At 35.0% G+C, this 15,664-nt stretch overlaps 3 protein-coding genes across 6 annotated transcripts; all 3 read left to right on the top strand.

Moving 5' to 3' along the window:
* The first annotated feature begins 984 nt into the window (after positions 1–984).
* Positions 985–4,543, top strand: LOC123907350 (ubiquinone biosynthesis protein COQ9-B, mitochondrial). Its single transcript, XM_045957567.1, has 6 exons — positions 985–1,481; positions 1,561–1,668; positions 3,161–3,322; positions 3,416–3,587; positions 3,959–4,032; positions 4,141–4,543. Exons 1-6 carry the CDS (start codon positions 1,149–1,151, stop codon positions 4,219–4,221), a joined length of 930 nt encoding a protein of 309 aa, XP_045813523.1. The 5' UTR covers positions 985–1,148; the 3' UTR covers positions 4,222–4,543.
* A 347-nt stretch (positions 4,544–4,890) lies between these two features.
* Positions 4,891–6,815, top strand: LOC123907351. Of its 2 annotated transcripts, XR_006809209.1 has the most exons (4): positions 4,952–5,301; positions 5,417–5,538; positions 6,077–6,514; positions 6,611–6,815. XR_006809209.1 is itself a non-coding variant. In XM_045957568.1 (3 exons), the coding sequence occupies exons 1-3, from the start codon at positions 5,175–5,177 to the stop codon at positions 6,395–6,397; spliced, it is 570 nt and encodes a 189-aa protein (XP_045813524.1). In that variant the 5' UTR covers positions 4,891–5,174; the 3' UTR covers positions 6,398–6,815. The 2 variants fall into 2 exon arrangements, 1 of the variants encoding a protein (XP_045813524.1); XM_045957568.1 differs by having other exon boundaries at positions 4,891–5,301; positions 6,077–6,815.
* Positions 6,816–8,446: 1,631 nt separating this feature from the next.
* LOC123907348 (60S ribosomal protein L7-1-like) lies at positions 8,447–11,419 on the top strand. 3 transcript variants are annotated; one of them, XM_045957566.1, is made up of 6 exons: positions 8,447–8,567; positions 9,368–9,560; positions 9,675–9,772; positions 9,861–9,998; positions 10,692–10,794; positions 10,882–11,419. In XM_045957566.1, the coding sequence occupies exons 2-6, from the start codon at positions 9,378–9,380 to the stop codon at positions 11,095–11,097; spliced, it is 738 nt and encodes a 245-aa protein (XP_045813522.1). In that variant the 5' UTR covers positions 8,447–8,567; positions 9,368–9,377; the 3' UTR covers positions 11,098–11,419. The 3 variants fall into 3 exon arrangements, with proteins under 3 accessions (XP_045813522.1, XP_045813520.1, XP_045813521.1); XM_045957564.1 differs by lacking the exon at positions 8,447–8,567 and adding an exon at positions 8,772–8,916; XM_045957565.1 differs by lacking the exon at positions 8,447–8,567 and adding an exon at positions 8,964–9,027.
* The last annotated feature ends 4,245 nt before the right edge of the window (positions 11,420–15,664 follow it).

Here is a 15,664-nt window from a genome sequence, read left to right as displayed (position 1 = left end):
CATTCCATATGCATATTTCTTCCCAAATCTTGCTGCAAATTCATGTGAATCCAGGTCTTGAGTTCTGCAGCAAAAAACTTTTCACGAGCAGCATTATTCAATAAGTTGCACCATACACTTTTAGCTAAAGGGCAATCCCTTAAGACATGTAATGTATCTTCAACAATATCTACACAATGTGTACACCATGGTTCTCCAATGTGCATTTTATTCTTCCGGTAATTTGTTATTAGCCGATCATGTCGAACAAGCCAAATGAAGTTTCTAATACGTTCCGTCACTTTAAGTTTCCATATACGCAGCCACTCCATTTCTTTGTTGTCATCGCTGAAATTGCACACCAGATTATAAGCTGAAGCAATTAAAAATTGGCCATTATCAGTACCGCTCCAGACTATTTTGTCAGATTCTCCATCATTTTGAAGTGGTAGAAGTGCATACAATTTACTAATGATATTATGTGGTAACCAAGTCATTAGTAAATCAAAATAATGAAATTTCAATCTTCCTATTTTAAACATCGATTTTTTAGTCCTAAAATTTATCTTTTTTCTTAATTTTTGTCCATCATGTCATTTTTAGACTAATTTTTTATAATGGGACATCTTTATTTATGACGTGACAATAATTATTAGATTTAGATCACATTAACTATCCATGTTAAAAAAATGAGACGAAGAAACAAAATTTCCTAATAAGTGAATCAAGAGTGTCTTACAAAATAATATACAAAAGGTGGTTGATCAAAACAAAATTTTGTTGCAGAACATCTAAACGAAATCGGAGTCTAGTATTTTTTTTTTTTTACAGATAGACAAATCGACAAAATCATCATAAATTTAAATACACAAATAAATGAATCGGAGTTTGATCACCAATATATAACATATAACCTAACAATTTTGATAAATTTTTATCAATTAAGCTAGAAATTAGTGACAGGGTCGGTAGGTATTTCTAATTTTGTTGACGGGAATTCATTCGTGGCAGATGGTTAAACACGTGGTGCATCAATAAATCTGCTACGTGGAAATCTAACTGTTTTTTTCTTTCTTTCTTCCCAAACAAAAAATCTAAATACAAACGGCGGCGAAGTTTTTATTTTGTCTGAAGTTTTTCCCCAACCCAGAAACCACGGCGGCGACGGAATGTATCGAACGGCGGCGAAGCGATTATTGTCCAGTGCAAGGCACTACAACGGAAACTCCGTATTCCGATTCCGGCGTCCTCATGCATTGATAACATCTTCTCGCTTTTCCACAACAGAGAGTCAACCTTTTTCAAATCCACAATCTATCAACGATCCAATTCCAATTCCCCTTTCCACAACCGAAAACCCTAGTTTCTATGATTCCACTTCTTCATCATCATCATCATCATCATCTTCGGATGAAGATTCAAAGCGCTTCGAGACTCCGAAATCAAGAGCTAAGTACGAGGACGAACATGCTCGATTGCTTAGCGCATCACTCACTCACGTCGTTCGTACATTCACTCTCTCTGTTCTTATTTTCAATTTAATCTTCGTTTTTGATTATTCCATTTTTCTCTGCTTTTCAGATGAAGTTGGGATGGACAGAAGCAGCGCTAGTTGCAGGAGCAAAGGATGTTGGTCTTTCACCTTCTATCGTTGGATCTTTATCAAGGAAGGAAGCAGCATTGGTTGAGGTTCATTCATTTCATGCATCTATCTAATTATTGTATTAAACTTCTTTTATTTAAGTTTAGTTCATATTATTCAATTCAGGGAGTTAAAATACCAGTGAAGCTAATATTTGTGCAGATGCATAATGCATTAGCACATGTGATATAGGTTATACTGTGATGATGTTTTATGAGTCTTGTCCAACTCAAAATAGTCATTTATATGTTGCGGATATAACCGGGAGGAATGTCTTCAGGTTAATTTTGTTGTAATCGTTCCTTTTTCGGGAGGGTTAAAGGAGTGAGAGGTCCACGGCTCAAACCTCGAAAAAGGAGCAAAATACGAAGCTAGCTAACAACTAATTAGTAACTTTGACCATTTAAAAAAAGAAAAGAGAATTAATAATAGAAGAAATGGAAAATGAGGGAAAACATTCCTTTTATAGGTTTATCTAATCAAAGTTTTAATGCAATGCAAATTGGTCATTACCATCATCATCATATTTAGTATGCTTTGAGTAGAGTTTTTTTTTTTTTTTTTGAAGAAGCTAAATTAGCCCATTCAAATTGGCACCAGAGAGAATCGAACCTGAGACCTTAAGGAGGAGCACACTCCCAAGTCCCAAACCAATACCACCGGACGAGTAGAGTTGTTATTAAAGTTTAGATGGATTACTTTTATTTGTTATTTAAGTAATTAATTGCTGATTAGCTGTTGTAGGGATTTAGTTTTCTTCTTTTCAGTTTTTTCTGTTACATTTTTCTTAGTTAGTTAGAAGTTGGTTAGAAGGTAGTTTTCCTTCTCTGCATTCATAGATGTATATATACATTTTCTTCTTTTTTTGTTTATTTTGTTATACCTTCATGTGTAGTCATTGATTCCATTCAATGATAGGATTGATCTCAAATTGCACGGTAGCTAGAATTTAGAAGAGGACTATAGTAGCTCATGTTATGCATGGCCTGGTAGAAATTGGTACTATCAGCCGTTTCATAACATTCTATATTATAATTAATGACCTTATGAACATTTTATCTTGTAATTCCATTTATGAGGCACAGTTATCCTGCAACCGGGGCTGTCTAACCCAACTTGGGAGTAGTTTTTCTTCAGGAGAAAGGGTAAATATGAAAGTGAGAGAAAAAAATCTTATAGATATTTTGTGTCTTTTTAGTATGAAATAAGTGACTCATAATATTTGCTTAGTTAGATAACTCCTTACTCTCTCCCCTCTCGGATTTTTGCTTGTATGTGTGGGGCGTGCATGCGTGTATTCTCTTTGGGTCCCCTATCATTGTAAGATACGACCTTTGGCCAGCTATAATTTCAGGAGGTGTCAATGATGTTTATCAGCTTTTTTAGGTTGCTTTTTTCAGATATGATATGAGTTTCCAATTGTTCTTTATCAAGTATGATCAGTTTTGTGGATTGTGAAGACTGCTCTCTTTCACTTTTGCTTGTTTTATGAATCAATCATTTTGTTCATCATAATTTTTTATTTTTTATTTTTTCCAGTTTTTCATGGATGACTGCTTACAAAGACTCGTTGATAGAATTGACTCAGACGGAAGTTTGAAAACTTTGACACCTAGTGACTGCATCTCTATGCTTATCAGATTGCGTCTAGAAATGCAAGCTCCTTACATATCAACATGGCCTCAAGCTCTAAGCATCCAGGTTTCTGCCTATGTCTTTTTCCCCTGTTAGAGGCTTAGGTATACCTATGAATTGTAGAGATGAAAGAGTTTCTGGTAAATAACATATTTACAGGCACAGCCAGCAAATGTTCCAACGAGTTTTAAGCAGAGGGCAATGCTTGTGGATGAGATATCGCATGCTGCTGGTGATACTGCCTCTGACATTGATTGGTACGCCAAGCGCACTGTCCTCGGAGGAATATATTCAACGACGGAGATTTATATGCTGACAGATGGTTCTGCTGGTTAGCTTTTCTGTCGCCTCTTTTAAGGATACAAGCTTGCTTCGAGTATTGCTTGATTAAGTTTCATCAGTTTTCTAGTAATTTGGTGCCTTTCTAATCATAATATTTTATTTTTCTGTCACTGCCCAGTTCTGTTGGGAAATCCATACATACCTCTTAATCATTCTTTCTTTCTTTTGATCTGAAATTTGATAAAACTACTGTTGGGAAAAAATGGAATTTTATGCCTCATCCCATGGATACTGCGGTACTTTTGGAGTCTGTTGAATAAATTCCATTTTGGGTTGAGACCTGTTGTCAATGGCTCAATGTGGTATAATTGTGATTTGTGAGAACTGTTCTTGATACTTAAGTGACTTGTTTTCTGGCAGGTTTTCGGGATACATGGGCATTTTTGGATGCTCGAGTGAAAGATGCATTTGATCTAAAGAAAACCATTCAAGAGGTAAGTCCTCATTTGATATTGTGATTGGTCACTCGAAATTTTGAAATTACAATTCTTTGGAATATAGTGCTTGGTGTGAGTTTTTTGAATCATCCCGATAATTTTCAGGCACAATATTTAGCAGAAGCTGTCAGTGCCGGGCTGGGGAACTCCTTTCAAGGGTTTGTTGGGAAAGTTTTTCGGAGATGAATGAATCATGGTGGAAAGATGTGCATGTTTCATGCATTTTTCTCTTTAGTTACTATATCTTATTCAAACAACAACATTTCTTCAAAATAATATTGTAAACTTGACAGAGATGATAAGTTAAGCAGTTACTATATTTCAGATTACTTCATTTAAGCTCATAAAAGCTTGTAAATACCATCGAAAGTTTAGCACAAGTGATTGGTGGTATGTGAGTGTTGTAAACTTTGGGATATTGAGTTTGATTCTCAATCATTAAATTTTTTTGTAAATAAGAATTTGATTGGATTATAGAAATCAAAAAGTAAAATGATTTTGCAACAAATATGAATACCAATACTACTGATTAATTATAAAAACAGCCAGTTTTTTAGTTTCACACTTTCCCTAACCGGATATGTGAAATCACGTGTATTATAGGAATTCTTACCAAAAATCACGTGTATTAAGATAAGTTATTGGAGAACTAAATTTGTTTGAAATGTGTGTTAGTGTTGTTATTTTACTTTGTTAAATGTATTGGACGTTGATTTTTTATATTCTAATGTAAATTGTGTTATTAATGAGAAAAAAATAAAATAATAAATGCATTTAAAAATTTGTAGATGGTTTTATATTTAGGGATTTTTTTATTTATGAAGTTTTTCAATTTTCACGTTTCTTTTTTGACTTGTTTATCCTTTATCAAATCTGCATTCTAGAAACTCTACGTTTTCAAATAATTTTATCACATGTACGACTTTTGAGTTTTGATACAAGACTTTTCTTTGCAATGTGAAGTAAAAAAGTGAAGTAACAGAAAATAAAAAAGTGTTGTTAGTGAAGTAATGTTGCCGATGCAGCTTCACCTACCTCTATCTTCTATCTCACTTATATGAATGATTCAACTCAACTCACTCTAGCGAAGCGAAAAGAAGAGTAACCTAATCCCAAATCAGAAATCAGAAATCATCATCATGTCTTTGTCGGCATCGGAGATCGCTCGGAAGCTGAATCTGCAACCTCATCCAGAAGGTGGCTTTTACGCCGAAACATTCCGAGATCACTCCGTTCAACTTTCCACTTCTCAACTTCCCTCTGAATGTAAGTAAAATCAATCAATCAAATTTGTAAATAATCTCTTCCTTAATTCCATTTCATTTCTTAATTATGTTTAATTAATTTGTTTACTCTCTCTCTCTCTCTCTGAACTGAACAGATAAAGTTGATCGTCCTGTATCCACTTGCATATATTTTCTTCTTCCATCTGGTAACATGTCCCGCCTTCATCGTATCCCTTGTTCCGAAGTCTGGCATCATTACATCGGAGAACCTATCACCGTAATTTCAATTCTTCTTATTTAGTTTCATATTGTGTTATTTTGACATTAAATTAGATGGTTAAGTGGTTAATTATGTTCAGGAGATGAATTGTGAATACAACATTAACTACAATTTGTGTTCAAATATAAGATTTGAAAAAGGTACACACCACTCGTGTGGATAATTTTGATAGGTTTAGAAATGGTGGATAATTCTGATAATAAACACCATTTCTAAACCTATCAAAATTGTCCACCTCGGCAGTATACCGCTACGTATCAAAATAAAATGTATATCGAATAATTCAGTGTCGTATATAACACATGTTCAAAATCGTGTTTATATTCATTAGTCATAAACTGAAGTGTATGAGCTAACTACATATGTAAACTGCTTTACCCCGAATGCTTCACGAAGCCAATTAAATAGGGACTTTGCTGGAAATCATTGAAGCTGCAGTGTATATTAATGTTATGTTACACATTTAAATAACCACTTTTGCTATGGCGTCATGATATAAATCTCTCGATATTCAATGTTATCCTCTTTTTTGTAGGTGGTGGAATTGAATGAGAAAGATTCAAGTGTTAAGTTTACCACTCTTGGATCCGATCTGACCAAGGATCAAACACCGCAATACACGGTGCCTCCCAACGTTTGGTTTGGTTCTTTTCCGACCAATGATTTTACTGTCTCTGCAGATGGGCCATTTGTGAAGGCTCCTGAAAGAGATAGTGAGACTCACTACTCTCTTGTAGGATGCACTTGTGCACCTGGTTTTCAGTTCCAGGATTTTGAACTTGCTAAACGTTCTTATCTCGTTTCACGTTTTCCTCAATTGGAGTCTCTCGTTACTACTCTCACATTTCCTGAGTAATACCGCTGCTCGCGGTCTTCTTTGTATGCAGTGTTAGAGCGTCTCTACTGTATGATCTAAATACATGGTTCTTAAATAGAAATAATGAGTTTTTATGTTAAAATGTGTCAGATGTAATATCTTTTGAATTACTTTCCAGTAAATTATTATTTCATGTTAGCAAGTGAGGAGCGGCAACGCCGCGACTCCCGTGCGGACGCACGGGTGTCCAGCTAGTAGTATCTCAAATAGAACATGTTCTTGAAGTATTCTTAATATTACCGCGTCTGTTTTTCAGTAAAAGTTGTTCTTAAATCTTAATTTCATCTCATTTGAGTGAAGTATTCTTATCAAATGTGGTAAGACTCGATCCACCTATTTAGTAATCTTAACTTTCTTGTATTAGAGATGCTCTTAAACAGTGATTGCTTGCTTGCTTGCTTCCATCTAGTCCAGTTACTGAATTTGTAGGAAATTTTTAGAATCTGATAATTATCAATATATAAACTTACACATCTGGGGTTTCTATATGAATGAATGAATGCCCCTTTAAATGAATGAATGACTGCTCTAACGTTATTTTTGCATGCTAAGGATTTTGATAGTTTACATTGCATTTCCATGTGTATCATACAAAAATAAACATGAACATGTTGATTTACTCTCCCTTGGGTTCTCTTGTAATGGGAATATAGTCTATTTCCTCTTTAGGCTTCTTAAACATGTCACAGGTTATTGATTGTCCCACTTGTATGTAACATATATTTTCAGAACATATCTTATCGAACCTAGTATTATTGCAAGGACTCTACCCAACTACTATAACTGAACTAATATGTTTCCTGTCATAGATTATAATGAACCGCCATAGCAAGTCATTGCTCCATAACAAAGTGACTGTGCGTATGCACTTAGATATGGCTCCTTTTAGAATATACAAATTCAACAGCTCCTAAATCACATTATTTTTACATAAGAACAAAACACATACATTTTAGTTACAAATATGTCATACTGAGCTAACATGATTTTTAATCTCTCTATTGACAAATTTTAAGTGAAATCATCAATTTAGTCTTTTGATATATTTTGAAAACAAAAATCCTCAATCACTTAATTGCATATTTATTATCACGGTGGCTTTACCGAAATACAATGAATCACTGTGATTTTTTTTTTTTCACCACCAATATCAGCCCACTCACTGGACTGTCTCTGACATCAACCTCTTCCGAATCGCAATTACGGGAGATCGAACCGTGGTCCTCCCTACCAAGTCCAACGTCAATTACCATTGTATCAACTAACGATGTTTCAAGCCAGTGTGATTTTACCAAAACCCATAGTAATACTAAACATGCACTAATTTGGTTAATTCCAAGAGAGACTAATGTGATAATAAATTTTCAATTCCATAAATCATTTGAAACTGTGTTCATTTGAAGAACCAAATTGTCTAACCCCTACTACAATTTGATAAACTAAATTCAATTCAGTCATAAATCTTCAAACAAAAGCATTGTCCGAACGAATTAAAAAATAAAGTTTGCTTGTTTACGAAAAGAAAGTGAGTATAGTCTCCGTGAATTTAACTCAGTTGGTAGGGATATCACACTATATGTGTAGGAGCCCGGGTTCGATCCTGAGACATTGCACTTTTTTTTATTGAAATAAACGGGACACGTTCGATCCTGGGACACTGCACTTTTTTTTTTTTGAAATAAACGGGACACTCCACTTATTTACCTTTAAGGTGGATTTTCTAGACACTAAGTTACTTCATAAAAAAAAAGGTGAGTATATTATACTAAGAAAGTGTCAAATTGCATCCTAGCCTGCAGTAGCATACTACTTTTCCATTAAAAAAATTTAAAGAGTGTAGTACTGGTATATTAGTTTTCCATTTTACACATCCACTACTTAAGTCGCGAAAATTTTAGTCGCGAACATTGTAAAATGAGTAATTTTTCTCTTATTGTCTGTTACTTAACTGACCTAGCCCATGGAGAAACATAAACCTAGTTCTTTGTTGTTTATTTCCCTTCATTTAATTTAAAGTAGCCGCTGCTGTATTCATTCATCATCCTTCTTTCTCTAGTTCATTGTTTTGCTTCTTCCCCTCTTTTCCTTCTTCTGCTTAACTAAAACTGAGATTCCATCATCTCAAACAAGCAAAGTCTCATCATCGCAAGTCAGACAATCCTATTCTCAAATTCTATCGTTGTAATTCATTCTCACTGTTATGCCTTGTTTGTGGAACAACACATGCTATTGCTCATTAGTTCCTTCTATCTAATCTGTCTTATTTTTTTGGTACATCGTTTATAACTATAAGAAATCTATATCTATATATCTAGGTTTCACATATATCTATCTATAACAAACCATGGTGCCATAAAAATACCTAAAATACCCATATCTAAAAAATGAGCCCAATTGAAATAAATAATAACGACCCAATAAAAACCCTAAAATCCTCTTCCTTCATTCTTTCTTTCTGCTTGCCGTTGCTTCCTTCCGCCTCTAAGTTTATTCTTCAGGTATTTCTTTTATCTATGTTTATACTCAGTTTCGTTTGTTCCAAACATTAACCCTAATACTACACAGTGTCACCGCAACAGTGTTACTCAGTTTTGGTGTTTTCTGTTCCTGTATGTATTTCTTTTCGTTTCTGTTTAGAACTGGTTTAGAGTGTTCCTAATTGCTAATTGCTTGTAGCTGAATATTGTTTATCTGCTTCTGTTGCTGTTTTGTTGCTCACACGCGTCAGTGTCCGACTTCGACACTTGTGATTACATTGAATTATTTAATTTTCTCAAATTATTATCGGTGTCGTTGTGTTAGTGTCCATGTTGTATTCATGGTATTAATCTATTTTGCTCTCTGTTATATATATATATATATATATTTTTTCTCTTCATGGTATTAATCTATTAGTATTTCATTTCTTACTGTTTGAGTCTAAATGAGCTATTGTGTTTGTCATTGAAGACCTGAAAATATGGCAGAAGAGGAACCAAAGGCTCTTAACTATATTCCAGAGGTTATATTAAAGAAAAGGAAAAACAGTGAAGCATGGGCGTTGAGAAAAAAGGACCAATTGCAGAAAAAAGATTTCCAGTTGAGGAAATCCAAGGACTTTATTAAAAAGCCTGAGGATTTTATTCTCGAATATCGTAACAGGGTAGCTTTTTTACCTTTATTTTCCTCTTTTAATTTTGTGATATTCAATTTTATGAATTTTGCAATATTATGTCCGACTAATGTCATTTTTATCCATCTGTGCTTACTTGTGTAGGAGGTCGACCTCATTCGAATGAAAAGGAGGGTCAAGAGGAGACGGGCAGAAAAATCAACCCCATGCAACAAGCCCATAATAGTCATTCGTATACAGGGGTAGTTTCTTTGTTTCACCCCTTGATGCTTTGATATTTTGTCTCTGTGAACAGTCATAACATCTTTCTTTTGCTCCATTCGTTTTTAGGAAACAAGACATGCATCCTACAACCAGAAAGCACTTATTCAGTTTGGGATTGAGAAGAATATTCAGTGCTGTCTTTGTTAAACCAACTGATGGAGTGATGGCCAAGCTGGCAAGAGTTGAACCATATGTTACCTATGGGTAAGAGATTGATTAATGTTCACAATGACATGATTATGAGTTTATGTTATGATATGTTTAGTGGAAGGGTAGATTTGTAGAACTTTCATATACTTTAGGCAATGTTGTCAAATTACTAGTGTCTATAGTTGTGTTATCGTGATATAGCATAGTGGAATTTAAACTACTCACTATTATTCTTTGATGCACTATTTAGTACGAAGTGTTAAACAAACCACTATTTTCTGTGATTGACAACACTCTTGTGGCGTAGTGGAATTTAAACAAACCACTATTTTCTGCGATTGACAACACTATTTATAGGTTAAAGGAAACTGAATTTATTCTAAACAATATAGCTGACCCTCCTATCCCCAAAATTTGAAATGAAACTTCTGACCAGAACATCAACTTCATAAATTCTGTGTTTTGACAGGATCAAGGATATTATAGTTGATGCTTGCAATTAATTTAGGAATGAAAAATGGTAAACCTTATGTGTACCAATCAGAGTATTCCGCGAAATGTCACATAAATGATGCATTAGCAACTATGTAAAGTTAGTACACATGGTGAATAGCACCACTGTCTTAGAAAAAAAACATGTTTTTGCTATTTTCTCATCTTTACTTTCCTGTATATATATTGAATTATTCCCAAATTTCAGTTTATGAGGATTATTCCTAATTTTGTTAAAATTTGCTTCTTTTGAAGATATCCAAATCTTAAAAACATAAAGGAGCTAATTTACAAGAAGGGACATGCAAAAATAGATAGGCGAAAAGTTCCTTTGACAGATAATAACCTTATTGAGCAGGTAATACACAATGTTCCTAGATTACTAGTTTTCTTTTGACCCTCCTACTTAATTGTTTTTATAATTCTTCCACTTTTTGCCTTGCAGGAATTAGGAAAGTTTGGTATCGTTTGCATAGAAGACATGGTTCATCAAATTGAAAATGTTGGTCCACACTTTAAGGAAGTTGTCAGATTTATGTGGCCCTTTGAACTGAACAAGCCAGCTGACGGATTGAAAGGATTGAAAAATCGTTTCAAGATTGGTGGAGATTCAGGGGACCGTGAGGATCTCATCAACGAGCTCATCAATAAAATGAATTAATATAGGTCAAAGTTTTGTGGTTTGTCCTGAACATCAACGAGCTCATCAACAAAATACTATCAAAGTTTTGATGGTTTGTATTGTCCCTCACATTAATTTTGATGGTTTGTCACTAAAAAGCATACTACCTTTTATTGTTATGTAGTATTGCTGCGCCTTCATTTATTAACTTTATCCCTTTTTGTTATCCTTTATTTATGAGTTCGTCGACAACAATGATAGGAGGGAAGCAAGGGTTTGGTTGAATGTATTCGATGTTACTTGAAACCATGCTCTATTTGCTGCTTTTTCAATATTAAAAACTGTGTTTTGGGTACTGAAATGAAGTTTCCATTATATATGTTGACATAACTGAGCAAAGTGATATTATATGAAATAGTAATATTTTAAGAAAAGTGTTGCGATTCATTCTCATTCTTTGTGAAACACACCGGTCGGCTGTGAGGCACTTGACATGCCGCTCTCTCAATCTCGTACAGGTTCGAACGCAAAACACACACCACAACAGTGCATGGATTTTCTGCAAGCTGAAATGATACTAAAATTGAATAGGAAATAAAGCTAAGATAGGAATCATTCTTATTGAACTTAGATCAAATAGTTGCAATACAAAAGGAATTTGAGATGTGAAAAGAGAGTTTGGGAGAGAAGAATAACAACTTCACCAATCACATAAAAAATAAGAAATAACTCTTAGTTCACTATATATACTACCCATGTGTGATAAAATCCCTTAGTGTGATATTGACTTTGTAATTCCTACTACTCTCGCGCCTTCCTTGATAATTCGCATCAAGCTTAACAGAATAATCTTCCTTTGCCTCTTGTGGGACCCTCCACTCCTCATTTGCTGACTCAGCAGTTTCTAGACCCTTCCCTTTATTTTGTCTCATTACAATACCATCCCCTTTAAAACCAACCTTGTCCTCAAGGTTGAAGTTAAGATAAAGTTGTTGACTGAGAGTAGTAACTCCTAAAGTAAGCTCCAAGTTAAGCTTGCCTTCCTTATAGACTAGATAATACCATTGGATGATAGCAACATGTTTCCATGTGACTTCCAAGTTCAAAGCAAAACACATCGCGCCAAAAGACAATCCACCCGGATCCCATTTCTTAGATTGCCTAGTAAGAAAAATAATATTATCACCTAGCAACCATAACCAACTTCCAAACATTACACTCATAACATCTTTTGTAACAAGGATCTTTGAAAATTTTGTACACATTAACTTCCTTATTTCAGCAAAAATAGTAGAAAAATGGGGCTGATTATAAGGTTGAAGCAATGATGTAGCAGTTCTCCATGTCTTTGCAAAAAACAGAGGTAGAATACTCACAACACAAAGAACGGTGGTGACTTTAATACCAAATCTCTCTTGAATCATAATCCTCAAGCAAAGAGCAGCACTTAATCTTGCTTCCAATAATTGACATGCTATCAACCAAGTGAATGTATGAATATTGTGGTTGAATCCTAATACTAGCACCTCATTGAGTTTGGCACTCACCCATTCCATTCCGACCAGTCTTGAGTCACTAGTGTTGAAAGATTGACTTGCATGTTGACTCATGTTCTCAATGTGATTACAAAATTTCCTAACAACCATGACATACCTTGCACTCATTACCCCTGTTAGCTCAATTGCTCGATCTCCCCATTTGGTTTTGACCTTGTGAATTTTTTTCCAAGCCTTCTTTGCATTATGAATCCACTTGCTAATATTTGTAGGTTGTTGTTCCAGCATTACATATTTCTTCTTTGTAGAATATTTACAACACTCTAAGGACATAGCATTTTCCAAAGGCAATAAACAACTGGTCTGTTTAGTTGTAGAAAAGGCTTTAAACCTCTTTGCACCCAAATTATGTACCCTGTTAACATCAATTAAGATGCAGCCTATTTGATGGACCACTTTGATGTAAATATTCACATTGGCTTTTGGATAATACCACTGTACCTTAATCAATCTATTCTCCTGCAGTGGTGTCTCATACCATCCTATGAAACTTGGAAGGCTTGTAAGGTCTGACTGAACCTGCTTCCTATTCCAGCCATTAACTAAAATCCCTAATTGATTTAGCCTCCAACAAATACCATAAACTAATCCAGCCAAGGAAACACATATAGCCAAACAAGTGCAATGCACTGGATATTCTAACTTTGTTACATGATTCACAATTAATGCCAACTGTGTGAGAGATGCATGCTGCATAATTGGTTTGTGAAAATCAATAATAATGCTCTTAATTCTCTTCATTGAATTCTTACCAATCAACACTTGTAACAAAACCAGACCATAGAAATCAAGGACACTCATATAGCCATATGGTGGAGCAATATATCCTAAGGGATTAACAGCTAAAAAGGACGAGGGACTGAAATGACCATTATCAACAAGCTTTGTCAAACCAAGAGAAACAACAGAAAATTCAATTGCAGAGGCAAAAGAAAAATCCTTGCATTCCACCGAGATTGCACTATACTTTTGTACCAAAGATGCCATGCCTTGGGTATCCAATAACAAGCTTTCAAAAGTATTACAAGCAAACAAAACACTTCCCAAAGTGAGATTAAAAATCTGCAAAGAAGTTTGAAGGTTTGCAACAAGTGTTTTCATGTCTTGAAAAGAAACAATGTTACTTATGGTGATTCTTAGAGTCCTTTCTACAAACAATTGGTAGGTGTGAGATGCACTTATTCCAAAATCAACAAACCCACCAACAGTGATTAAGGAAATTATAACCGGACAAGCATAAAATGGTAGAAGAAACGCATGAGTAATAATGTTTGTATCACTAACCGAGATTGTCCTCAACATGTAAATCACTTGAAGTTCAATTGGTTTATCAAATTGAGATGGGGTTCTAGTTAATACCTCTTGACCAAATTGAAAAGAATCACGAATGCTGCTTACTCTGTTCAACGCGGTGAATCGAGGTCCTGGGTCGTATGGGTATGTGCATACGAGTGACGCATCAGCGGTGAAGGAGTGAGTTGCATCACCAAAAAGAGGTAAACTGACTATATTACCTCCCATAGTCATATAAGTCATAGCTGATACACCCATTTCGTCTGAACTTGCGTCTTCATTCACCGACTTTGAAATAGGTGTGATCCGAATCTCCCGTCGTGGTGATAAACGATGGACGACGGGGTTTTCATCAATTACAAATTCTGTCGATTCCTTGGAGAGAGGAAATTCGACCTGATCAACAGAAATGTTGCGACCTGCCAACAGTTCCGTAGTTTCGGTAAGCGTTGCGATGGTTGTCTTTGCTGGAAGGTCCATAACATCTTCAATTAAATCACTGGCTGGAGTTACCACTTCCACCAATAAACTCTGCGCGCAAGGAGAAGGAATATTGATCTTTTCGACGGAAGGAAGTAACTCATCTTGCGTTGGCATAACAACACTCAACGATTCTGATGCATGAAGTTCTTTGAAGGAGTTCGTAGCACCATGGGAAGAGTTCGGCGAACAGTTGTAATGTTGAAGTAGAATCTCCAATTTGGAGATGATTCTGTCGAAAACAACATCGTTGTGAGCGTGCATTTTCTCCCATCGATCCCATCGATCTTTTTCGGCAAAGTTCTTCATGGACTCTGCCATGGTGAGAATGAAAGCACCAATGAAATGATACTAAAATTGAATAGGAAATAAAGCTAAGATAGGAATCATTCTTATTGAACTTAGATCAAATAGTTGCAATACAAAAGGAATTTGAGATGTGAAAAGAGAGTTTGGGAGAGAAGAATAACAACTTCACCAATCACATAAAAAATAAGAAATAACTCTTAGTTCACTATATATACTACCCATGTGTGATAAAATCCCTTAGTGTGATATTGACTTTGTAATTCCTACTACTCTCGCGCCTTCCTTGATAATTCGCATCAAGCTTAACAGAATAATCTTCCTTTGCCTCTTGTGGGACCCTCCACTCCTCATTTGCTGACTCAGCAGTTTCTAGACCCTTCCCTTTATTTTGTCTCATTACACAAGCTATTCCAGCACCCAACTCATGAAGTCTGTTATGATGATTCAATTTCCTCATGTTTGTCTTTGATTTAACCAAGTAACACCCATTCCAGTGCTCATGTTATTTATTTATTTTTTTGAATAAAAATAAAATCTTATAATTTATTAAAGTGATTGATTTAGTTTTATGGATCATTCGAAAAGGGGAATTGAATTGCAGTGAAGTAAGCATCATATCATGTTATCCAGATCTCTCTCTCAACAATTAATTAACACTTGAAAAGTGTCTATAAAAAATAAACACCACAAAAGAATAATGATTTATTGAAAATGATGAGGAAATACAAACTTGTAGGACAATATAATAAACTGAAGTAACAACCAGTATAACTTACCCGCCCATTACATGGGGTTAATGTTACCATGAAAAATTATATTATAATTGATCCGTGCAATGTAGGGGTAACTATTCAGTGAGGTATAGTCCCCGTGAGCTTAACTCAGTTGGTAGGGATATCGCACTATATGTGTAGGAGTCCGGATTCGATCCCAGGACACTCTACTTATTCACCTTTAAGGTGAATTTT

The sequence above is a fragment of the Trifolium pratense genome, linkage group LG2 (assembly GCF_020283565.1).
Source record: "Trifolium pratense cultivar HEN17-A07 linkage group LG2, ARS_RC_1.1, whole genome shotgun sequence".
NCBI lineage: Eukaryota > Viridiplantae > Streptophyta > Magnoliopsida > Fabales > Fabaceae > Trifolium > Trifolium pratense.
This window is presented reverse-complemented; position numbering and strand designations above follow the sequence as displayed.